The sequence below is a fragment of the Crotalus tigris genome, unplaced genomic scaffold (assembly GCF_016545835.1).
Source record: "Crotalus tigris isolate CLP2741 ecotype Arizona unplaced genomic scaffold, ASM1654583v1 scf7180000018549.3470463, whole genome shotgun sequence".
NCBI classification, from domain to species: Eukaryota; Metazoa; Chordata; class Lepidosauria; order Squamata; family Viperidae; genus Crotalus; species Crotalus tigris.
In genome coordinates this window covers 89,404-115,903 of record NW_024097072.1, presented here as the reverse complement: position 1 = coordinate 115,903, position 26,500 = coordinate 89,404, and the positions used below count along the sequence as shown (strand labels likewise).

Sequence of the window (26,500 nt, the reverse complement as noted above, 5' to 3'; positions counted from 1 at the left end):
TCTGAATTATATTAACACACATTATTTTGCATGTGCTGCTTCCTCGTGTATAATTTTTTTCTGCATGTTGTTTGGTGACATCAACTGCATCACAACATTTGGAAAAATGCTCATAGAGACATCTGACTGTACTCTAGTTCAAGAAGGTATTAATTTTTTCTCCCCCCGACGCTAGTCCCAGCTTGTGTAAAACTGGTCAGTGGTTAGAGGCCAACTGCAGATGGGTATGAACCTCTCCCATGTTTTTTCCAAGATGTGAGAAAGCAGAGATGAATTCATCCTGCTCTAAGACACATTAGGTAAGGAGATTAGCATGCAACAGTTATATTTGTACAGCAAACTTTTTTTTGTGGTAAACAAACTAACAGTTGCCAGAGCTGCTAGTAGGTGAGTAAGAATTGGATGTCCACTCAACTGTTCTGAATCAATTCCAGAGATGGATAGCCATTTTCTCTGTTGCTGAGTAGATTTGTCTACTGATGTAGACAAGATGCCTTCAGATGGATCCAGCTTGCAACCTGGATCCAATTGGAAATTAATCACTAAGGGAAGGTCTTGAGGACAATTTCCGTGGTCTTCTTTTAGGAAGGACTTTGATCTTAAGCTTTTGGTGTGGGACAGATCTAGGCCCTGAAGATTTGCATCAGAGATTCTGCTTGCTTAGCTCATCATTTGGGCTGACCAGGTTAAAAGATCTTAAGAGAGATGTCCTTTGAAGTAGTAGCCTTAATCCAATTTCTTTTTTAAAATACAGGTAGGGTTGAGGGAATTTATGTTAATTTTCCTTCTTGCTCTTGGCTTTTTTATATTTCAGTGTTTGTAGATCACATTTTATATATTTGTAACATGCCTGTAGACAGTGTTGTCCTGTATGGCAGCCCAAAAAATAAAAAACACAGCCAAAGCTTTCATGGAATCCAGGATGGAATCCAGGATGGAAAGCAAGACATGCAGCTGTTTGTACCTCTTTGAAAGATTTAGTTCTTTCTTGCCCAATATAGGTGTGACAATGCACTGATTGCATAAGTTTGCATTTGAACACATTGAGTTGTCTTTGGCTAGAATTAATCCATAATATTTAGCATTTACTTTCCCATATCCAAATTATGAGGCAGATGTTATGCTTCTTGAGATACTTAAAAGCTGCAGATTCCAGAGTTTTAACTGTAATATCCTCACGAAAATCATATGCCTTACACCAGTGGTCCCCAACCTTTCCAGCTTGGGGGCACGGCATGGGTTTGGGGTGGGTGGGGTGTGAGTGGCAAGCGCACATGCGTGTGCACAGCTCCATGTGTGTGAGCTGCGGGCGCACCTCCCACTTTTGCATGGTGTCATTATGCAAAAGATGCAGATTATATCATTTGTGATGATTTATATCATTTGCATAATGGTTTCATAACACAAAAGTTGCAAATTACATTACAAATAATGTAATTTATAACACAGTTGGACATTTGCAATTTAATGGACAAACGGGAGCAAGAGAGAGATAGTCTATTAAATTAAGCTTTTGCTTCTATTACAGTTTATAAAAAATAAATAAACCTGTTAAAATCTTCTGGGTTTTGCTTTATCTTTTTTTAAGTAGAACGTTTATCTTTAACATTCCAAGTAAGAAACAAAAGAGCAGCTAGGCTTTCACTGCTTCAGGAACCAAACTAATTAGGGTGATAAGTTTATATAAGTGCACATTTATATCTGAGGATTTTCAAAAAACTATTCTCTTTCAGACTGAAGTAAAATAAATAAGTTTTATTTTGTTTTCCAAAAGGGGAATAATGTTTGGAATTACAAGGGTACTTAAAAGTTGGATGGAGAGCTGCGCTACTTGCTGGAGTGATAAAAAGGGCAGGGCGTGTGTGCTTTTCTTTGTATTCCTATCTTCCATTGGACAACCCACAATCCTTTCTTCAGCTGTTTAGATCTCCCAGGATGCTGGTTTGTAAAAGCAGAAAAAGCATATAACAGACAAGCCCAACCCCAACCTAGCAGCAATCATACTATTTATTTATTTTAGAGAATTTATATAGCCACCCACTCACTTACAGCCACTCTATGTGGCTTACAGACAATAAAAACACAATGTATAAAAAATAAAAATAAAATAATAATCCCCCATCCCTCTCAGCGACAACAAACACTCAAATTAGCCATGTAATGGGCTCCATCCCATTCTGGGTACCCCAGGCCCACTGGCAAAACCACGTCTTCAAGGTCTTACGAAAGAGTGTCAGAGTGAGGGCCAGTTTAATTTTTGTAAGGATTATGTTCCAGAAGGTGGGAGCCACTATGGAGAAGGCCTTTCTTCTGGATCCTGCCAGATATACCTCCTTAGGGGACTGGACCTGTAATGCTAGCTCTATCTTAATAACAAATGTATTCAAAAAAGGACACCAGTAATATTCTATCTAAAGCAGCGGTCCCCAATCCCCGGTCTGTGGCATGCCAGCAACTGGTCCGCACAAACAAGCAAAGCCCCATCCACGAGATGCAGGCAGCACACAAAACCACACACTCTCCGGTCCATGAAAAACCCTTCTCCATGGAACCCGTCTCTGGTGCCCAAAAGGTTGGGGACCTCTGATCTAAAGCATCCTGCGAAGGACTTCCAAAACGGGGGTCTTTTTTGTTAGGGAAGAAAACTTGTGGGAGATGGGAGAATAGGCTTCAACCCAAATGCTAAGCTCTGAACTATTTGGAAAATTGCTCAGAGGCAGCCAGTTTATGGTCCCTTTAGAGCACTGACGCTGCTAAAGATGTGTTTAGTCCATTTTCTTGATAAGTTGCCATGCAGTAGAAAGGCTTGGCAGCATAATATCCAGATGTCACGAACAGACATTGATCAAGCTTCTTCCTTCCAGAAAACTCAAAACAAGACAGACAAATGAGAAACAAGCCGCATCTTAATGTAATGGTTGTTAAGAAGGAGCTTGCTAACTGAATGGCAACGGTTCCTGCAGAACAATGTCATCTGGAAGAAATGCAGTTGTTTAGCTGTGTTCCTTCTCCCCTGTCCAGCTTATCTAATGACTGTGAACAGATTTGTTTTCTCTGGAACATGCAGTAGCTTCATCAGAAGGGTGAGCCAATCTGTTTGATTCAAACCTTGCTAAAATCCAGCTGGGAAAAATCTGTTTGGCATGCCAACTTCCATGGCAACAGGCTTTTGGTCAGTTTCCTTGACAGCCCTTAACTAGAAAGAATCCAGTGAAGATTTTAACCTCAGTGGGTTAACTGTGGGTGCTTTCAGGAAGAAACCTGGCAGCAAAATTAGCATTTTTATAGGAGAACGTTCACCTCCCTTTTTAAAACGGCACAGTTGCCTTACCCTTTTGGGATTCTGGACATATTTTTAACTGGTGGATGTAGTTTAATAAAATAGGTCAACCAGTTAATGCAGCTTCTTTTTTTCTTGAAAGCACACTTAAGGGGCAGATGACTGAAAGGCATTTATTTGTGATTCTGAACTGTTTTGCGTTGAAAGTAGCTGAGTGTTTTACAGTATATGGAATGCCCTCTGAATCATCCAGAGATACTTTCTCTCTTCATCTGGGTCTGTCACAGAGAAAGAAGGGGTCAACCTATTCTTCAAAACACCTGAGGCCAGGACAAGAAGTAACGGATGGAAACTTATAAAGGAGGGATTCAACCTAGAACTAGGGAAAATTCCTGACAGTGAGAACGATTAATCAGTGGGATGGCTTGCCTCTGGAAGTTGTAGGTGCTCCATCACTAGAGATTTTTAAGAAGACACCGGACAGCCATTTGTCTGGAATATAGTATAAGATCTGTTTGAGAAGGGCGTTGGACTAAAAGACCTCCCAGGTTCCATCAAATGCTACTATTCTATTTTCCTGTTAAATCCAATCCTTTGTTCTTGTTGATGCATTGTTTGATTCCTTTGTGTTTCAGAGTGATCGCCTTTTGATCAAAGGAGGGAAAATAGTCAACGATGACCAGTCCTTCTACGCAGACATTTATATGGAAGATGGGTTGATAAAGTAAGTACCCTATGATTTTGTTTCTGTTATGGAATTAAATAAAAAATGTTTTCTCGTAGAAACATGCTGGGCTCCACAGAAACATTGAGATAAAACTTAACCGATGCTTAGGGATGTTGTTGTTAATTGCGAAGTCATGTCCGACCCATCGCGACCCCATGGACAGCGTTCCTCCAGATCTTCCTGTCCTCTACCATTTTCTGGAGTCCATTTAAGTTCGCACCTACTGCTTCAGTGACTCCATCCAGCCACCTCATTCTCTGTCGTGCCCTTCTTCTATTGCCCTCAATCTTTCCCAGCATTAGACCCTTCTCCAGGGAGTCCTTCCTTCTCAGTAGCTGGCTAAAGTATTTGAGTTTCTGCTTAGGGATAAAATTTAATGACCCCGCTCTCAGGGGCTCAACCCCAAATCGCTTTTTTTTCTCACTTCTTGCTTAGGGATACAAGGTGAAAAAAAAAGCGATTTTGGGTTGAGTCCCTGAGAGCGGGGTCATTAAATTTTATCGTAGTCTGCCACAGAGAAAACTTCCATTGCGTTGTAGTCCAAATATATAAACATAGATTAAAGGATGACCACAGAGATTGAAAAGATTGGCCAGAATTGGAAGACTTTGGTGCTTTTGACAGCACGTAGATTCTGGCGTTTCTGCCTATTGGATGGAAATCTCTTGTGAGGAACTGAACTGTAAAGAGCAATTGCAGCATTTCTTACTTGGCTTCTGGGCTGTTACTGAATTGGTGCTGTACGTGCTGTGCTTTAGGAGTATAAAAATTGCACTCCAGGGTCTGCAGCGAGAGGCAATTCAAGACATTTGCTGCAACTCTCATGAGGCTATCTGGCAGTTCCCAAAGGTGTTTTTCTAAAGGCATTTGGGATTTTCTTGTTTTTCTTTTCTTTTTTTCTCCTTGAAAATGTTTCATTTCTCATCCTAGAAGCGTCTGCAGTTCTGACAGCCATGATTTGGATGATTGAGAATCTCCATAGACATTTAGGCCAGTGATGGTGAATCTTTTAGAGACCGAGTGCCCAAGAACCATCCCGCCCCCACCCTATTCCCGCCCTGCCCGCATGGCCACCCACCACCTCCACAGCCCACCGCAGATCACCCAGGTGGCCCAGCATCGCCATGGCAGCCACGCCCTCCGTCCGTGCCCCGCAGCATCTGCGCGTGACGGAGCGTGAGGGTGGAGTCTTGTCCCCGCTGCCCGGCTGCCATGTCCTTGGCTGCGCTTCTTTCTCCATGTGGGCCACACCAGGGGGCGATTCTCCTGCGGGGGGCTGCTGGTGAGGAGGGGGCCGCAGGGGGAAGCGGGGCTGGGGTGATGGTGTGAGTGCCCATAGAGAGGGCTCTGAGTGCCGCCTCTGGCACGCATGCCATAGGTTCACCACCACTGGTTTAGGCTATCTGGTAATTAGGAGTGGAAGAAAAAAGGCTGCAGACTGGACTAGAATAAATCAATGTTAGCCTTTTGAGTTTGCATCTTCGCTCTAAATCTGAGACTTTTAAGACTTTCCCTTAATCTGCCTGCAACCTCTCAAATTCGCTGTCCTGGATGCCAGTCTATAAAATGCAGTATGAGTGAAGGGTTTCTCATTCAGTACATCTAGACGGAAGTCAGTTTGTTAGGTGAACCTTTGGAGTTGGGGAACCAGGAATAATTAAAAGGTCTACATGATCAGTACACTTTAAAATTAACTTACGAAATAAGGTCTTATTTTCGCTTGGGACTGAAAAATCAGCCAAGATGGTGCCAGGCACATCTTTTTTGGAAGGATATTCCAGAACAGGCTGTTAAGTGAATCTGACTTTCTCCATTGACTTTGCTGCCTGGGAAGGTTGCAGATGGCGATTTTGTGACTATGACATTGCATCTATCATAAATAACATGCCGGTTGACAGGCGCCCAAAATTTGAGCGCATGACTGGGGATGCTGCAACGTTGAAAGTGTGAGTCACAATTGAAAGTCACTTTTTTTCCAGTGCTGTTGTAACTTCAACTAACCATTAAACACATGGTTGTAATTTTAGGACTATCTGTACTTTCAGTTGGGACTAGGAGCAAATTGGAAGGCAGTGAAGATCATAATCAAACTATCGTATGTTCATAGTATCTGATTTCTCCCTATGGTCTTGGCTGCCCTAACATTTGATGTAATATATATATATATATATATATATATGAATAAAAGAATAAAATACAATCACCGGGAGGGTGATATATACACACATACACACACACACACACACATATATATATATATATATATATATATATATATATATATATATATATATACACACACACACACACACACACACTGTATATTCCGGCGTATAAGACAACTTTTAGTGTCCTGGCGACGTTTCGACGAAGTCCCATTCGTCATCTTCAGGCTGGTGTTTTCAGCTTCGTGCTTCGAGGAGCACGAAGCTGAAAACACCAGCCTGAAGATGACGAATGGGACTTCGTCGAAACGTCGCCAGGACACTACCAATTTTACGTGGGAGAAAACCCGAATAACCAAAGACCTACATATAGATAGATAGATAGATAGATAGATAGATAGATAGATAGATAGATAGAACGATAGATAGAACCTGTGCTTCTCTCTGTGCTTATGATACTGATACCAGAGTGCCTCTTATCTCAGACAAATAGGGGAGAACCTCATTGTGCCAGGAGGGGTAAAAACCATCGAGGCTCATGGACGAATGGTGATCCCTGGAGGAATTGATGTCCATTCCCGTTTCCAAATGCCGGACCAAGGAATGACCTCTGCTGATGACTTCTTTCAAGGAACAAAAGCAGCCTTGGCTGGAGGCACCACTATGATCAGTAAGATCCAATTTATCTAATTGAAATGTTAAGAGCCAGTTTTGTCTAGTAATTAAGGTCCCGGGCTAAAAACTGGGAGACTGTGAGTCCTAGCTCCGCTTTCGACAAGACAAAAAATGCCCTTGAAATTTGACAAGATCTTCTCTGTGTTGTAAGTTTTTCACATAAACAATGATATTTGAAAGAAGATTATGCCCACGTTCTTCTGAGATTTCGTAGATTAGGCTCCTAGGCAAAGCTAATATAGCATCATCAGGGTTTTGAAAGGGAGAATTTTTTGGTCTCTTGCACTCTGCTAGCAAGATAAATTAAGCAAATTGGCCCATCTCTATATTTGTGTTTCTATAGTTACTTCTCAACTCCCAGTATTTCTCTTCCAGCTAATGTAATTTTATCTGCTGCTTCAGTATTGAGATTCTACTCAAGTTGTTCCCTCAATGAAAGCATTAATGCAGAGAGGCTTGTAAAGCAGTTTGGCAATTAGCCCTAGAGGAATTAGATGCTTATGTGTTCGTATTATGTCCAGATTTGTAAAATATGTATTTATATCCACTACAGCTGCCTGAGTTGACAGGATGTATTATGTCTAGATTGCTGCTACTGATATTTGGGCTGGGAGGTCTTTTTTGTTGAAGGAATGGAATAAACAAAGTATTAGAGTCAAGCCACATAAGACTTTGCATTTTGTTTGAAGGGATCTGAAATGGATTCTTGAGCGGATTTAGGATTTTATAGGCAATGCTGAGTTCTAAAGATTTGAGCAGATTGGTTGCTAGCAAGTCCATTGCTGGATTGGGAAGAGTCCTGGTATAGATTGGAGAAGATGTCAAAACGTGAACCTTGGCCTGGGAAAAATTGGGTGTCATTGTGGTTTGCATTAATTCAAAAACCCAACATGGGGTTTGTGTTTCAAAGCACAGGATTATGAAAAAGATTCTGCTGCTCATCTTGGAGAGATTGGATTTTTTTTTTTTTAAAAGAAAAAAACCAGAGCTGGAAACATTTACACTTGTGTCCGGGGATATATTGATGAGTCCTTTACAGTCCCTGTTCTCTCCTTCTGCACTTCCCTGCTGGATATTTTTTTTAAATTCCAAGGTCCAAGGAAAGAGAATGGAGAAAAATGTGAGTTGTATCTCATGTTAAAGTAAATCAGCGGTTCTTCAAACTTGGCAACTTTAAGACTTGTGACCTTCAGCTCCCAGAATTCCCTAGCCAGCATGGCTGGCTGAGGAATTCTGGAACTTGAAGTCCAGAAATCTTAAAAGTTGTCAAGCTTGGAGACCCTTGAAGTCGATGGATAGGTATTGATGTATTGAAGCTGAATTCAAGCTTTTGCTTTTACTTTTGCTTATTGCAACTAATTACATCAGTTGGACAATTCTACAATCAGCATCAAATCATAGCAAATGGTGGTCTGTCAAAATTGCATATGCAAAATTGTCCAGAAGTAACCAAGAGAGGGACGTTGAGGCTAGTTGGAGCTTCTAGGTCAAGGGTAGGCAACCTCTGCTCTTTTATGACTCATGGACTTCAACTCCCAGAATTCCTGGGAGTTGAAGTCCATGAGTCATAAAAGAGCAGAGGTTGCCTATCCCTGTTCTAGGTGGACACATTGCACTGTGGGGTGCTTGTCCTCTCTGAGCTCTGTTTTCTTGCAGAGTTTTTTTTATTACCAACTAGGTAACATCATCAGTGCTGTCATCGAGGACTCCAAGCCGAACTGTGAGCTACAAATATTCACTTCTGTTGGTAACACATTCACTAAATCCCCTGTGTGTGTGTGTGTGGGGTCAGAGGCTGGAAACAGGTTCCATAGCTTCAGGGGCAACATGTGAGCAATTTCACCCATTGCAATATCAATCATTTGTGGACTAGACCGTCTTTCAATGATTTTGTGCAGCATACCCCACAATATGCTATGGTTTACATAGCTGGATTTTTTCAGCTTGCTAAGCCTCGTTGGAAATTCATGTCACATTATGAAATATTGGTTTGGTATGTGAGATGGAAAATTTGGGGTTGGGGGGGAGACTTAAGCAAGTACTATATAGCAGGGGTGTCAAACTCAATTTCATTGAGGGCTGCATCAGCATTGCGGTTGTCCTCGGGGGTGGGTAGATGTGGCCAGGGTGGGCGGGTGTGGCCTACTGGGTGGGCATGGCCAGCTCTACATCATTTGCGTCAAGGGTGCCTGTGGGGGCTTGGGCAGGAATGGGACAGATCTGAGTGTCTCTGGCAGAAGGGGGGTGGGACCAGGGCAAGCGCCAAGGCATAATCCACTGGAAGAGCCTGCCGAAACCTCTCCCCCGGAGCCATCAAGCCAGATATGTGAAGTAGGCGAGGGCCATTTGCTGGCCACTTCCAGGCGATGGTGCATTTCTTCATTCCTCACAAAGGGTGACACCTCCCCAGCATGCACCCAGGGGGCGGGGCCGACGCAGCAGGGGCCAGTCCCTTGCTGTTTCCAGACGGCCTTGTGTAGCTAAGACTGAATGCATTTCAGCATAGATGGCCACCACAAAATTGTACATTGGCTCCCGGCTGGCCTGGGCCAGGGCCAAGACAGCGGGGGCCATTCCCTCACTATTTCCAGGATGGCTTTGCAGGCCATATGAAACCATGTCGTGGGCCGCATCCGGCCCCCGGGCCTTGTGTTTGACATGTCTGCTATATAGCATAATAAACCAAAATGTAACTCATGTTGTTGCTAAAGTGACAAGAATGTGTCCATAAAGTTTCTATGAGTTGATGTTGATGAAAAGAGACTTTACTATTTTTATTTTGGGTGGGATGAACTTACTTGTCTTGTGCAAATCTAATCATACTTCATCCCACAAACCATGGTTGAACAGTATGGCCTACCATGGTTTGAAGATAGCCCTGGAATTAGGGTAGAGGAAAGCTGAATGCTTATAAAGTTGTATACTTTATAAATATACATTCTTTGGATGCATCACTGTATGGAAAGAAGAGTATATGTATAAAGGATTGATTTCCTTAGAGGGCGTTTTCTAAATAAATTTGGGTAAAGTTTGTATATCTGTCATTGTAGTCCTTGAAGCTAAGTCGGTGCTAAGCCTCCACCGTGTTTCATCTTGGCTGTCCTACCCTCCTCCTCCTCCTTGCTGATCCTTCTGAGGAATTGTTGGTTCTCAGCCTTAACAGCTGGATTGGATTTTTGCATAAATATTATGTTTGTCATCTCTCTTCCTCACTCCCTCTTCCCTCACAAGTTCCAGGGCTGGAGACTAGGTTAGCCCATGTGTCTTTCTCATGGTACAAAAATCTCACATGTGGCATTCTGAGTCATACATAACTTCAACAAAAGGCCAGGGGAAAAAGAAGGGAATAAGGTACACATCAGAGTAGGAGAGAAGGATGCACCATATTTTCAAAAAAAAAAAAAAAAAAAAAAAGAAATTACACATCCATAAAATCAAATTTAGTTTTGCGGTGGGCTTTCAGAAGCAAGTTTGTCTAGGTCAGTGATGGCGAACCTTTTAGAGACCGAGTGCCCCAAAACTGGCCCTGCCCCGGCTCCACCCCCTACCCGCCCCCACTCTGCCCCCCCATCCCCCCCTCGCCTGCCCACAGGACCACTCACTGCCTCCAGGGCCCGCCGCAGATTGCCCAGGCAGCCCAGCAGCTCTATGGCGGCCACACGCTCTGCCCGCGCCCTGCAGCATCAACTGCATGATGGGATGTGAGGGCAGAGTCTTGTCTATGCTGCCTGGCTGCCATGTCCTTGGCTGCGCTGCTCCGTGAGGGCCATGCTTAAGGGCGGGTCTCAAGGGCGAGGACGGCTGCTGAAGAGGGGGTTGCGGGGGGAGGCAAGGTTGGGGCAATGGCACGTGTGCCCACAGAGAGGGCTCCAAGGGCTGTCTCTGGCACTCGTGCCATAGGTTTGCCACCACTGGTCTAGGTCCTGAAATTTAGAAGGCCACACTATACTTAATTTTTAATTCTAAACACAATTTTTAACAGGGACAAAAGGGTTGGTCAGCCAAGAACTGCTGTATTGAATTGACATTGTCTATCTATTGCCTCCTATAATAGAAACATCTGGATGGTTGGTCTAGCTCGGGGGTACGCAACCTTGGCTCTTTTATGACTCATGGACTTCAACTCCCAGAATTCCTGAGCCAGCATGGCCAAGGTTGCCTACTCCTGGTCTAGCTATTTCTATCCTCTTTCACACCTTCTCCTTCTCAAATCAAGCCAATCAACCACTTTTAAGTACTTTCTGCAACAGTAGATTAATTTACACATATCTGTATAATACTCCAGATCATGCAAAATTCTTTGCAGAGAGAAAATAAAAATTAAAACAACTCTGCTACAGTATGTAGCAGAGATGGCAGGGGATGGCTTGCAATAGGATATGTATGGCATAGCATGACATGCTTCAAATTACTTCTCTTCCAGAACTTCCAAAAAGCAGTGTACAACAATAGGAATGATCTGAAGGCCGTGCTACAAAACAATTGGATCATATTATGGAGACTTTTTATAGAGTATCTCAGAGGTTCACCCACCAGTGTTTGATGCACTGGTTGGGATCACAGGTACATCAAGAGAAGGACCTATATTAGCTTTATACTCTTATAAGCCACGAGCCTTAGAATCACACAAGATTTAATGGGATGTGTAAAGTTTTAATTATGATTTGTCTTACATGTTTGAACCAGAAGATGGTCTGCATCTTCAAAGAGGCTATTGAAAGAGAATGAAAAGCAGACTCTTAATGCAGGTTCAAACCACATTTAACTCCAGAATTTATTTTAATAAGAGGATAGTGTTCTCTCCTGTTGCTTCTAGTTCTTTGCAGAATCATAAGGAATTGCTTTGGTTGGTTCACAGAGCGATGAAGCCATGTTTTGCTGAAGAGGGGCCACAGCAACTGGGTTCCGGCAGTATGCTAACCATAAATCAAACCATACTGTGTCTTAATGAGATGTGGGTCCAATTTCTTAAGCTGTTTATTTGACTGTGCCTCTGGATTGCCCTAATCTGAATGACAGGCCAGTATGCCTGAGCAGTCCAAGTAGTGACTTATCATACATTAGAATGACCCAAGCTAAATATAGTTATAATCTCTCAAAACATAACAAAGAAACAGATGTGCTTCTGTAGTCCTCCAGGACCTGAGTTAGATATTTTGTGTGCTGATTATGTGCTTATAGAACACTTATAGAACATTTAGAGGAAGAGATGAGTTGAAGTAACTTAGAAGTACACACGTACGTACATCATAAACATCATAGACATGCACTCCCACCATATACATCCCAAGAGACAACTGTGGAAACAGCATTCACTCTGGTGCAATACGAGAGCTTCTGGAGTGTAATGATGCAATGTAATTCCAAACAAAATAAAACACTTTTTGTTGCCTAGATACATTACATGATCCTTTTGGGTTGCTGAGCACCCATAAATTACCTTTTTCTTCCAGTACTGCAAAATAGCTATTGAGTGGTTAGACGACTTCTGTTTTTAGAAATTCCCCATCCATGGACACCACAGTTGTCAAAGATTGTCTTTGGCTTCTTTCTCTTGTTCAAGGATTTATTACGACTTGGAGACACAGTTAAATCAATCACCAGTTTTTTTCTCCTCTCTCTTCTAAGACTTCCTTGGGGTTTTCAAATAATATCTGTTTTAAAGAGCTAAATTGATTTTTTTTTTAAAAAAAAATGGAGAATAACTGTTGACAAAAAAGGGCTGCTTAATCCCTTGATGGTTTTTTTTTTAAACAAGAGCTTCCTTCTTTTATCCAAGTAATCCTCCAAGTTACAAAATCTAATTAGAAACATATAAAAATGAAGAATGAAAATGACTCTGCCTCTCCCCCTTCCATTTTAGCTATTTTTAATCATATGAATGCTAGAAAAAGTAACTGGTGGTTGGATATATGTGCGCATTTTTGGAAACGTCTCCTGGTTTTCAATTTCTTTGGATCCAGGTTTAATTACGGGTTTTTTTTTGGTGTTTTGAAATCGAATTACCAAAGGCTAGACATTTTCTGCCTCCCTACCCTCTGCTTTCTCTAACTTTCCTCCCAATTTCTTTTAAAAAGGGACCAGTTAATGAAATAGAATACAGCAAACAGCATGTCACATAATTTGTCTGTGTGGATTTCTTTAGAACAGAGTGGGTAAACAAACTACTGCATATCTGCAATTGATTTAACGACCGTTAAACGCATATGAACTGTTATTTTGTTTTTCTGATCTGAAGCTAGGGCCAATCCTTCTACTTACTGTTTTTAATTCTCAAAGGATGAATAAAAATATTTGTGGGGAGAAGGGAACTTTGGTTTGCGTTGACATCTCAGTTTGAGTCACATGTATTTTTTTCAGATTTCTCCCAGCAAGATGATAAATCTTCGCTATTCAGAAATTCAGCCCCATGTGCTGTAGCTAACTAGTAGCAGAAATTTCCCAGATGTGGCACAGAGAAATAAGTAGTTTTTGCTCTAGAGTTCATTTCTCTTACCAAAGATTTGCCAACTTTATCTATGTAATCCTCGCCCCTGGTTTGCACATTCTTGCAACACCTACATTTCTGATCTCTCCCCTAAAAGTTGCATTATTCTTGCATGAACTCAAAAAATCGTATGAGAGTTTGGCCATTTTTAATGTTTTAACAGGATTAATTTAAATCAAGTGCTCGTGGCTTTCAGGAGTATAGAATATTATTTAGCAATAACATGTGATCAAGCAAAAGATCTTGATCAACTTGAACAATGGGCCCTATCCAACAAAATGAGTTTCAATGTGGAGAAAAGCAAAGTCTTACACTTAGGCAGGAATACAGATTGGGCGAGACCTGGCTTAAAAACAATAACTGTGAGAGGGACCTTGGAGTCCTAGTGGACGATCACTTGAACATGAGCCAGCAGTGTGCAGCAGCAACCCAAAAAGCTAATACAGTCCTGGGTTGTATAAACGGGGGCATAGAATCAAGTTCACGTGAGGCATTAGTACCGCTTTATAAAGCCCTAGTAAGACCACACCGTGAATATTGCAGCCAATTTTGGTCATCATATCACAAAAAAGATGTTGAGAGTTTGGAAAAAATTCAGAGAAGAGCAACATAAGAAGAATGGCTGTGGAACTTGGGTTTGGCTAGTCTAAAGAAAAGAAGAAATAGAGGAGACATGATAGCAGTATACCAGTATCTGAGGGACTGCCACAAGGAAGACGGTGTGTGTGTGTGTGTGTGTGTGTCAGGTTGTTCACCAGAGGGAAGGACAAGAAACAATGGTTGGAAACTGATCAAAGAGAGAAGCAACCTGGAATTAAGAAGAAATTTCCTGACAGTGAGGACATTCAACTAGTGGAATAACTTACCCCCAGAAATTGTGGGCGCTCCATCACTGGAGATTTTTAAGAAGAGACTGGACATTCACCTGTTTGAGATGGTATAGGTTCTCCTGCTTGAGTAGGGGGCTGGACTAGAAAACCTCCAAGGTCCCTTCCAGATTCTATTCTATTCTATTCTATTCTATTCTATTCTATTCTATTCTATTCTATTCTATTCTATTCTATTCTATTCTATCCTATCCTATCCTATCCTATCCTATCCTATCCTATCCTATCCTATCCTATCCTATCCTATCAGAATAACAACAAACCAGAGTTAAAATGTACATATCTAACATGATTTGGGAATCCAGATATTGCACTCACCCCAAGGAGTGTCCACCTTTGCAGTCTGAAATTGCAAGTGATAAGCGGATTTGTACAAAACTCATCCTAAATCTGAAAGAATTGATTAAATAATATTACAGAATAACAGAGTTGGAAGGGACCTTGGAGGTCTTTTACTCCAATCCCTTACTCAAGCAGAAAGCATGGGGGGGGGGACACCCAGTTCGGTCAGCAGCCCCGACCCACGAGCACCCCTCGGACTCCTCACTATTTCCTATTATGCCTACTAAAGATGAGAATAATGTCTTTGTTCTGCTTTAGAAAAAGCAGCAGTGGATTTTAAGGAGCAAATAAGAAGACTGTTAAAATTGATAAGCCCATCTCAACAAAGGGTAACTTTAAAATCCACATTCTTCTCATTTGAAAAATGCACCATTCTTTATTGCAGTCAAATCCACATACAGGTGTATATTTCTCTGTCAAAAATCTCTCCCCCCCCCTTTCAGCATCCCAGAATTTAAGATAATCAAGAAAAGAAACATACTTTTCCTAAACTTCTACCCCTGTTACCTTCCTGGAAGGAGTTGCATTTTTTATTTTTAAAAGTAGACCTCGTGCATTAATGTTTTTATAACCGGGACTTCTTACTAGCAATGTAAGGCTGTTTCAGAATTAGGCTGGATTAAGCTGAGTGCTACTTCTGTTGGTTTCTTGGCTAGTCTTCTTTTTTTGCTCCAGGTTGGAAAAAAAAAAGCTGCTTCTCACTCCCCAGAAAATTGTTGCTAGTTTATTTATTCTATTTGTTCTTGGCAATTCTTCTTTCCTGCTAAAGGTCAGAAGAAGCCATGAAGAAGAGAAGCGGGTGGATTCTAAGTGTTTATAGGAAAAAAAAAATCACGAGTATTGGTAAAATTACTAATAAACACATTTATTATTAGCAGAAGTAGCTTTTCACATGGTCAGCCATCAAGTACGGTATTTTGAATGGATAGCTGCTACTTAACTTAGAGGCTTCTGTTTTTCAGAGGCTACAATATGCATTGTTTTTTTGTTCCACGCTGCACCAGACAAATTTGATAAAGGATGGAATGGTTGAAAACTGAGTCCTAGGAATGTTGCCTGTTGGGTGCCAAGCACAGCAGGGTGTTGTTGTTCCTAGTTTTGCATGTAGTGGCATCAACTCTAGACTCAAATGTTGGGAGGAAACCAGCCAGCTTGCAATTCTAACTTAAATTGGCTTTTAAAGAAAGTAGTTGGGAAGACAAACATCCCATTGTCATGTGATGCTGGGAGGGGGAGGGGAGTAAATCTATCTGATGAATCTTTTTCAAGGGAGAACAAAAAGAAACAAAGGTTCCTTACAAGAATGTATTTATTTATTTATGGGTCCTTCCGTATGTGCGTAACTCACGCAGGTATGAGATTGAACGCTGTACCCCGATGTAAAACAAAAATCCAAGTACAGTTAGGAATAGTAACCCAGTAATAGATGATTGGGAAGAATTTTGTGTACATGTGTCCAAGTGTGATCTATTCCCTGTGCCTTTTTAGGTTGGATTGCTTTGAATCTGTTTTTCCAACGGTGGTCGGAAGACCTTCCTATATTTATTCATCCTAGCTACAGGATTATTATTCTTGCTTTTGAATGCAGGTAGCCCTTGATTTACAACCAATCATTTAGTGACAGGCTCAACAGCATTGAAAAAAAGTCACTTAACGACAGTTTTTCACACTTAACCGCAATTGCGGCATCCCCATGGTCACGTGATCAGAATTCGGACCCTTGGCAAGTAGCACGTACTTAAGATAGTTGCGCTGTCCTGGGGTCTCCATTTGCAACCTTCCCAGCTGGCTTCCGATAAGCAAAGTCAGCGGGGGAAGAAGCCAAATTTGCGTAACAACTGCTTGTTTCACTTAACAGCTGGAGCGATTAGCTTAACAACTGGCAAAAAGGTCACAAAAGGGGGCAAAACTCACTTAACAGCTACCTTGCTTAGCAGTGGAAATTTCGGGCTGTAGTCCTAACCTGAGAACCACCTGTAAGGTCTCTTACGAGAAAAATCTTGGAAGTTACATGGCTCTGTTGCTGGAACTTATAAGTCCATGCAAGGGATGGTCCACGGTGGGATTTTCAGGGCTGTGTAAGGCGACCACGTCCTAGCCTTGTGGATTGCTATGGTGGGAAAGAAAGAGGGCACCCAGATGATGAGAATCACATCCTGACATCTGGCAGGGAAGTGATAGTTGGATATTTATCCATTGTCTCTGTTTCCAGAGCTCCACTAGGATTTGGTTAATTGGTTGTTTATTTTACACTAGCAAGTTCCATTGAGAAGCAGAGCATTATCTGCCCATGTATTATGTAGGAGATGTTCATGCAAAGCTTTGGACAAGCAAAAGATAATTCGTCCTGATGTTTCCTCTCTGGGCAACAGAAAACATTTCCCATATATGATGACGTTATCCATTAAGTTGAGTCCGAATCTTGGTGATTCTATGGGCCAAGTCTCATATCTATCTATCTATCTATCTATCTATCTATCTATCTATCTATCTATCTATCTATCTATCTATCATCCATCCATCCATCTATCTATCTATCTATTTATCATCTTCTTGTGCCATATCTGTTATAGGATGTTGGCGATCATGTTGGCAATCCTGTTTTTTATCAGCAGCTGCATGAAAAAGTGCTGCTGAGTTTACACACACACACACACACACACACTGTATATTCCCAAATTACATGCCTCCAAAATGCTGGGATGAGTTTTAAGTGTTTGATACATAGGCAGAAACCAAAATTGAATTGGTGCTCCAAATAAAAAGTAGTCCTCAACTTACAACAGTTCATAGTGACCGTTCAAAGTTACAACGGCACTGAAAAAAGTTGACTTACGACCGTTTTTCACACAACCGTTGCAGCCTCCCCGTGGTCAAATGATCAAAATTCACTTGGCAGTTGGTTTACATTTATGATGCTTGCAGTGTCCGAAGGTCATGTGACCCCCCTTTGTGACCTTCTGACAAGCAGAGTCAACAGGGGAAGCCAGATTCACTGTGTTACTAACTTAACAACCGCAACAATTCACTTAACTGTGGCAAGAAAGGTTGGGCTCTCAATTGTGGTCGTAAGTTGAGGACTGCCTGTACTACACTATACCCCTACAGACACACCCCACTTGATTTGAGCCAAAAGCTGAAAAGGGATTTTTTCCAGATAAATTTGAAACTGTTGACAAATGGACAGATCTGATTTTGACTGACCAGCACATTCTTGTGAGTAACATAACTGCCAAGACAAGCAGTTTTCAGAAAGAGCCCTTTCTTCGGTTTTACCTGGAGAACTTGGAGATTGAACCCAAGACCTTTAGCAACACAATACCACAAATTATTTCCCTCTAATAGGCAAGACTCCACTGGGTCTTGAGGGAACAATAGGGAACAGATTGGGATACATAGAAGGCAGGATAGGAGGATTATGTTAGAAATATGTTAGAAACTGATATGTATACACGGTGTTATGAGGAATGTACAACAGTTCATTCCATCTAGTTGTATCCATCTAGAGCAGACATGTCAAACTCGTGACGTCACATGACGTCGTGTAACGTATCGGAGCTTTTTCCCCATTGCCAGCAATGGGGTGGGTGCGGTTTCGTCGTGATCAGTTTGACACCCCTGATCTAGAGCAAAACTGGAGAAGCTCCATCCCATTGGTTTATTCAGTCCAGCAGATTCGTATACACATACACAAAAAACCTGCTGCATTAGGCCATCTTACCCAGGATGCTGTGACTGATATACAGTGTCTATTCCAGTGCATTCTGAAAACTCAGAAATATAGTCAACAGGTTAATAGTCATCTTCATCACTGCATCCTAGAAGTTGACTTTTAGGATGCAATGTAACTCCTTGTGACTCTAGAATTAGTAAACAGCCATCAAGCTAGCCATGGATCACCCAATCATCCATGAACTTGTCTGTTTGAAGACTAATGGAATGAATGATACATGATACATTCACAATCATTTTGGAAATAAATTCCATAATGCATTGCATAATGTAAAAAAAAAAATATCCTTGAATCCTCTAGTGAGATCTCTTCCCTTCTCCAAGGACCATCTCCCACCACGGATGGTGAGAGAAGAAGAATTTCTCACCTTCAAGCTGAAGAACTGTAGATAGATTAGTCCATCCTTGGAATTGAATTGACTTCCCATCCCTAATCCTGATTTTAAATATGCCAGTTTGCTATTGTTGATACTCTTGTCAAAGTCACAGAAGACTTTCATGTGTACTTTTCTCATGGAGTTTGATTTGTGTGATACCTGAACCTGTTTTGCAAATAGTATATTGATCAGATTTAATATGTGATGCTTGTCTTGGCTTATTGCAGACTTGACTTGTTAAAGGAGTCCAGTATTGTATTTGAGAAGATCCTCTTCTTCAAGAGTCTCTTGCTCTTTTTAATACTTTTGTTCTGTTGTTTTGTTTATTTTTATGATTTTTTAAAAGTGACATCTACTTTGAACATTATTAATAAGATTTAAGATAGCTTCTTTTTTTAAAAAAAAGTTAAAAGCCATATGTTGAGCTTGAAAAAAGAGAAAATTGGTGGTATGTTACAAAAACTTGGATTTTACACTATCTTGGTTTTTGATGGCTTGGTAAGTAGGACAATTTTCACATTGCTTAGTGATAGTAATTCCAGCATTCCTGGTTGCAATCATTAAACAAAGACTGATTTGTATGTTGTTAAATGAGGACCTCAAGTGACTGTGATGTTTGGCTTCCTGCCTGCTTCCCCATTGACTTTGTGTTTTTGGGAAACCAGCAGAGAATATAGAAAATCACAATCAGGTTGCAGGGATGCTACAAGAGTCAAAACTAAGGGGGGGCGGGGCGTCATAAGTACCACTTGTTCAGTGCCATTGTAACTTTGGACGGTCGCTGTAGAAAATATTCATAACCTAAAGACTACCTGTGCATGAAGGAAGATGTTGGCTTCTTTGTTGGCAGTCTGGTGCCCTGTCCTCCAAATGTGTTCCAACTTCAGTTCCCAGAATCCTTGAGCCATAATACCTATTTGCCTGTTGGTTACAGAATTTTTAGAGGTTTTCCCAGGGCATCTGGCAGCAGGGTTAGAAGTTCTGCCCTACTCCTCTTCTTCATTTGGAATCCCGTCATTTTAAACCTTGAAAGTGTGTTAACCATTGGACATTTGTCACTTTTCTTTCTTCAGTTGATCATGTGGTTCCTGAGCCCGGCACCAGTTTGATTTCGGCATTTGATCAGTGGCGAGAATGGGCAGACAGCAAGACCTGCTGTGATTACTCTTTGCATATGGACATCACCGAGTGGCACAAAGGGGTTCAGGAAGAGATGGAAGCCTTGGTTAAGGATCACGGTAAGTCCTGACAAATTTTGAGTACCTACGTGAGAGTCCTATTCTAGGTTAGTGCCAAGTGACCTGGGTTCTAGTTGTTGTCCAAAAATTTCTCTTGGTGGGGAGAATTTCCCCTTGCTCAAACTGGGATGAATCAACCTGGAGACATTATAAAGTAGTGAGGAACTTTTGGACTGAATGGCCGTGATCTAGTTTTCTTTTGTTCCAACATTTAGCCAGCAGCTGTGACGGGCATTTTCAGAGGCCAGTTTTGCTTTGTGGTTGTAGCTCTTGGCAGCTCATAGGCTGAGAGGCTGTATTATTGAGAGGCACATCACAAAGTGGCTTGCTTTGCCTCTGAAGATGCCAACCACAGCTGCTGGTGAAATGTCAGAACAAAAGAAAACCAGACCACAGCTGTTCAACCCAAAAACCCATCACTGCCTCTCTGATGCCAGCTGTGAAAGCCTACAAAATAAAGCAATATGTGAAATTATACCAAGCTTAGAGTTAACAATAATAATTAATGCTGCACTGAGCTGTGATGGCATAGTGGTTAGAATGCAGTACTGCAGGTTAACTCACTGCTCACTGTCAATAGTTCAATTCTGACCCGCTCAAAGTTGGTTGAGCGTTCCGTCCTTCTGAGGTTGGTAAAATGAGGACCCAGATTGTTGAGGGCAATATGTTGACTCTGTAAACCGCTTAGAGAGGGCTGTAAAGCACTGTGAAGTGGAATACAACTCTAAGTGCTATTTGCAGCAAACCATTACAGGGTGGAATTTATAAAAACTTGCTGATGAGTGACTGCTGATTCACTTTCAGTCTCTCTTTCTAACAGGAGTCAATTCCTTCTTGGTGTATATGGCTTTCAAGGACCATTTTCAGCTAACAGATTCCCAGGTAAGACTGCTGAGCAGGTTCTGAACATTGCACTTCTACCTTAATCCTAGGCTGGTCCTGGTTGCATTCCACAGTATAAGTGGCTCTGTGAGAGCTGGATGAACAGGAATATCCTTCCAAATTAAGAAGTAGACAAAATGGATTGGCTGCTTCCTGAAGAAACTTGTGTCAAGGAATTTGGCAGCTGGGTTGGAAGCAAATGCTTCTTGAGTAGCAAGTACAATGGCTAGTTGCTGGAGCATTTTTTTTTAAAAAAAAACTTTCCCAAGCACATTCCTTTTCTTTTTTTCCATTATTGTCATTTGGATAATAAGTTGAACTCCTGGCAAGGAAAACAAAATACAGCTGTCCTTGTTCCTATCAATCAGAATTTAATGCATGCAAACACATTTGAACAAGGTTCTGGAAAGTGATTTCTCCATTAATGTTCAAAAACCACCACATTTCTTTCTTTTCTTTTTTCTGTTTCTCTCCTTATGAAGACAACTTCAATTTCTTTTTTTCTCTGTCTCTTCCTCTCCTCCTAGACTCATTTGGAATTAGGTGGAAATTTAATAATAAATAAACAAATGAACAACCTAAATACTTTCTCAGTTCACTTGACCACTCTTTTGTTCTAGATCAGCCTTCCCAACCCAGCCTCTTTCAATAACGGATGGAAGTATATTTTCCCCAGTTGTATTGGAATTGTAGGCGTGGTGTTTGAGTGGATCTAAATTTCCAGGCAAATGGACTTGAACTGCTAAAGAGCAGCAGGAGAATAACATCGCTTATGTATTAAATGTTTGACTCATCATTAACCAGAATTTTCCAGATTCCTTTGCTTGTAGGCATGTGTACGAAACAAGATGACCTTTGAGCCATTTTAGCAAGGTTGACTTATGCTTTTAATTTAATTAGCTGTTAGCCTAGAGCCTTTACTGCAGAGCTGATTGTATCAGGACTATAGTTTCAAATCCTCCCTTGCCTTTGGTACATAATGTCCAACCTTGGGAGAGCCTTTTCTTTCCAGGGTAACCTACTACATTTTTATCTAGCAATATTTTAAAGTGGAATAATATCTTGCCAGGCTGTGGAAGAACGGTGGTATAATTGAAAATATCCATACGGGGCCCTGCCTTTTTAGAGTTTGGATATTGCTCAAAACTCATTTGGCCAGGATAAGATAGATCAGGGGTCTTCAAACTTGGCCCTTTTATGACTTGTGCATGCTGGCTGAGGAATTCTGGGAGTTGAAGTCCACAAGTCATAAAAGGGCCAAGTTTGAAGACCCCTGAGATAGATGGTTGAATGGGTTTGCAAAGATCCAGTTATAGAGTCTTTGATGTTGGTGTTGAGGAAGATTGCCCAAATGTAAATCACGGGAAAGTGATTTATACAGACAACAACAAATTTAAGTAGCATTTTGTGGCTGATAGCAGTGGGGGAAAAATAACTAGAGTTAGACAGCATCTCATTTGTTTTAGTCATAAGGAAATTTTGCCCTAAGTCTGAAAATCCCTGGACATTGTCCAAATAAACATAAAACTGAGGTCAATGACCTTTAAAAGACTTTGAAGTTTGAGAGTAGGAATCTGAGTTCTTAAAGTAACATGGAATGGATTGGGAAGTAGCTCAGGAAAATGCATGTTTTTTTTCTTTTTTTCAACAGATTTATGAGGTCCTGAGCGTAATCCGTGACATTGGTGCAATAGCTCAGGTCCACGCTGAGAATGGTGACATCATTGCAGAGGTAACTCCTATTTGCAGGGCTGTTAGTAGCGTTTCCAAATGGGCTGATTACACATGGGATTCAGAATTTGGCTGTACAGTTTGCAAAGGATGTTAAAAAAATGATGTATTAGAGTGAGAAAATAGCCCAGAATGTATTTCATCAGAGAAACATGCTTGCCAAATGGATACGATGTGAAAATTACATCAAAAGATCCACACAGTAGGAGAAGTGTATATGCTATTAATACTCTCGTGCCTGTTTGATTGTTTGTAACCATCAAATGGGCGAAACAGTGCATTGCAAGGCAACATTTTTTGGATTAATGTGCCAGAAATGAGCTCACTTACAAAATGCTTCTGAAATCCAGGATCTCTGATTCACGTGCGATTGAAATTTGACAAAGCTAGGGCTGTTTCAGCGCTGCCACACTTCCACGTTGCTGTGGTCAGCTGTAGTCACGTGATTGCCATTTCCGGAGCTCCTTGCCAGCTTCCCATAAGGAAAATCAGTGGGGGAACCTGCATGAAGCCAGAAGGCACTCCTTTCCTATTACTTTTTTTTTGCCTGCCTGTGGTCATTAAGGAAATATCTCTGAGACAGTGACCCTGTGGGTTGTCTCATGTGCAACTAAAAGTAAACTGACTTTAAATTAACATTACAATAAATTGTAAACTCGGTGAAAAATGGTGGAGAATACAGTTAGACTAATGAGAAACAAATGATACCAAACCTGAAAGATCCCACAGGGCTAATGTAAGAATACAAATATTTGAAGCTTGCAGTCTTTAGTCCCTGTAAGGTGGTCCTGAGATAGAGAGCTGGAGAACATCTGGTATAGGCTAAAACAAGATTGTGATTGAGTATATTGTAAGAGCCAGCATCATCTCAGTAGGTTGTGTAGACCAGACCATCACATTAAGCCATGGTACAGTTTCCTTATTTGGGTGGAATGTTTGTTAATACGGCAGTTGTCTTCTGTCATCTTGGGCAGAGTCTCCAACCTTGGCAACTTGAACATTTGTGGACTTCAACTCCCAGAACTCAAAATGCCTCATGTTGAATGGAGAATTCTGGGAGTTGAAGTCCGCAAGTCTTAAAGTTGCCAAGATCGGAGACTTCTGATCTCGCAAGGGGTTTAAGTTTTAGCATGTTATATGAATCCCACCTAGAAATTGGCCACGTTGATAGAAGACCTTCTACTAGAGTGGAGCTAGAGGACCTAGTTCAGAATTCTTAGATCTGAAATTGGCTAGTCAAATAAGTTTGATCTCTGCCTTTTTTCCTATTCCTTAGGAGCAGCAAAGGATCTTAGAACTGGGGATCACTGGTCCTGAAGGGCATGTTCTGAGCAGGCCTGAAGAAGTGAGTGCATTAAAATGTTTAGCATGTTCCTTGGTTTTGGCTACATTTCAGAGGCCCGCAACATTGGTGGAGCAGTGCATCTTAAATTCAACTATTTGTATTCTGTATTTAGTGGGTCTCTAAATAGAAAAGTCACTTGCATTTTATATGCACAAGGTTTGTGGGTAAAGCTTTTGCATCTTTTAAGGTTTTTAAATAGTGTTGAGCAAATATTTTTTTTTTCTACTGAATGTGTTAAAAGAAAAATGCCTTTAGAAATCCTTTCACAATAGAACACGTTCAAAAGTAAATGAGTAAAGTATTTTTTTTTTTACTTATTTAGTGGTAGGTGCATTTTTTCACTGTACAATCCTTCCTCCAGCCACTCTGCCTTCCATATTTTCTCATTAAACCCCATGGAAACCTGGTCCCTTGGCCCTTAAAAAGTCCTTGGATGAATTCCCTTCTCTTGGAAAAATACAGAAAAGGAAACCACCCAATTTCTTTGGTGACAGGTGGAAAATTTCAGAAGGTTGTTTTATGTTCAAGAAGGAGGAGAACAAAGCTGTGAAAGATGGTTGAATACCTCCTTTGAATGTAGATGTTCCTACTTTTGATTGTCAGTATCTCCCAAAACATTTTTTTGAAAAGAATTTAATGTGAAATCTGGAAAAGTTGCTAGGCCTTGTAAACAACTAAAAACATGTAAACCATTATGTCCCAGAGGAAGAGCATTCTAAGGAACTCTGTTCTTCTTCCTCGTCACTGAGCCAGCTGTTTAGGCAATGAACCCGGCAGTTTACTGGAAGTCATTCCCCTGAAACAGAGAGTGCTCTGTATGGGTTGTATACGGTCAACTCCAGTACGTTCCATATCTGGAACAGAAAGTCTTGTTCCTATTTAGCACTGACCTAGATTGGTTAAGAAGCCGTTGACCTGGTAAGCTCCACGTGGGTGTTGGTTTTGAAAGAGCTTCTAAAGGATGGAGCACCAGCGGTGGTGGAAAGTGACAAGTGAGCCAGATTCTTCTGCCAGGAGGTGGAGGAAGCATCCCAGAAGGTTTGAGTTTGAGTGGGAGAAAAGCAATCCAGGTCGTCTTCAACTTAACAACAGTTTGTTTGGTGAACCATTCAAAGTTAGAAAGGCACTGGATCGTTTTGGGATCGTTTTTCAGAGGAACGACTCTTGCAGCATCTTCACGGTTATGTGATCAACATTTGCAACTGACTCGTATTTATGACGGTTGCAGCATCCCAGGATCATGTCATCATCTTTTGCGACCTTCTGACAATGGGGAAGCCAGTTTTACTTAGCAATTGGGTTACTGACTTAAACAGCTGCAGCAATTCACCTAACAACTAGGGCAAGAAATGTCATAAAATGGGGCAAAACTCTCTGAACTGCTTAGCAACGGAAATCTAGGGGGTCAGTCGTGCTCCTAAGTTGAGGACTACCTACACTGGAAAAAAAAAAAAGTGAAAATTTTGACTTGGAGGCCAGGGGAGTGGAAGGAGATGGAAAGCAGATAGTCCTGCCGAGATGGAAGAAAACAGGACTTCTCATCTCTCTTATTTCCCCAGTAAATTGTTGCAGAGTTCGTACGCTAATCGACACCCTTAGCTATTCATCACTGAAATTAAGGCTGTGGTGAACAGGTTCTCAGCTTAATTCAGTTCAGAATAGAGCTGGAAGGGACCCTGGAGGTCTTCTAGTCCAGAGGTCCCCAACCTTTTGGATACCAGGGACCGGTTCCGTGGAGAGAGGTTTTTCCATGGACCGGAGGGGGGCGTGGTTTTGTGTGCTGCCTGCATCCCGCGGATGGGGCTTTCCTTGTTTGTGCGGACCAGTTGCTGGCATGCTGCAGCCCTGTACTGGTCTATGGACCGGGGGTTGGGGACCCCTGCTGTAGTCCAAATTGCTGCTTCTGGAAGTAAGTAAAAACTTCCTAACAGAGACAACAATTAAATCAGTGGGCTAGGACCCACTAGATGACTTTCGGCCCATCACATCTCTTCATTCAAAGCAATATCACTGAGTTGTTTGGGAGGATAAAATTGGAAGAGGGAATCCTGCAGCAGCCCCTTTAAATTCCAAGAAATTATTATATGGGAGAACAAATGTCTTGGCACTAGGGGGTTAACTACTACTACTACTACTACTACTACTACTACTACTACTACTACTACTACTACTACTTCTTCTCCTCCTCCTCCTCCTCCTCCTCCTCCTCCTCCTCCTCCTCCTCCTCCTCCTCCTCCTCCTCCTCCTCCTCCTCCTCCTCCTATGCTAGAATTGTGACTAAGCTCACCAGGGCTGGGACTGTCACAAAAACCTGAAAGGCGACATTTTATAGCCGTGTTTTTCCATTCCCAAGATTGCGGCAGCATTTAATGTGGCTTTTACCTGTGGGACTTGGGTTCTTTGCACAATCTAATAAAGATTGATTGATTGATTGATGATTGATTGATCTCTGCTTCTTTGTCCTTCTCTCTCTGCCTGCCTAATAGGTGGAGGCCGAAGCTGTGAACCGGGCCATAACCATTGCCAACCAAACCAACTGCCCCTTATACATCACCAAAGTGATGAGCAAAAGTGCCGCAGAAGTGATTGCCTTGGCCAGAAAGAAGGGTGAGCTCTATTAATAGAATAGAAT

General features: G+C 41.6%; 1 protein-coding gene across 3 annotated transcripts in view; it reads left to right on the top strand.

The window, feature by feature from the left end:
* DPYSL2 (dihydropyrimidinase like 2) overlaps positions 1-26,500 on the top strand; it is a 58,311-nt gene that overhangs the window by 16,894 nt on the left and 14,917 nt on the right. For 2 of the 3 annotated variants that reach the window (XM_039354173.1, XM_039354175.1), the window contains exons 2-8: positions 3,916-4,004; positions 6,658-6,842; positions 19,746-19,910; positions 20,731-20,792; positions 22,444-22,524; positions 23,800-23,868; positions 26,355-26,475. In XM_039354173.1, the coding sequence (XP_039210107.1) occupies positions 3,916-4,004; positions 6,658-6,842; positions 19,746-19,910; positions 20,731-20,792; positions 22,444-22,524; positions 23,800-23,868; positions 26,355-26,475 (772 nt within the window). Of the gene's footprint in view, positions 1-2,884; positions 3,084-3,915; positions 4,005-6,657; positions 6,843-19,745; positions 19,911-20,730; positions 20,793-22,443; positions 22,525-23,799; positions 23,869-26,354; positions 26,476-26,500 lie in introns of those variants that run through there. The other variant, XM_039354174.1, reaches the window with a different exon arrangement.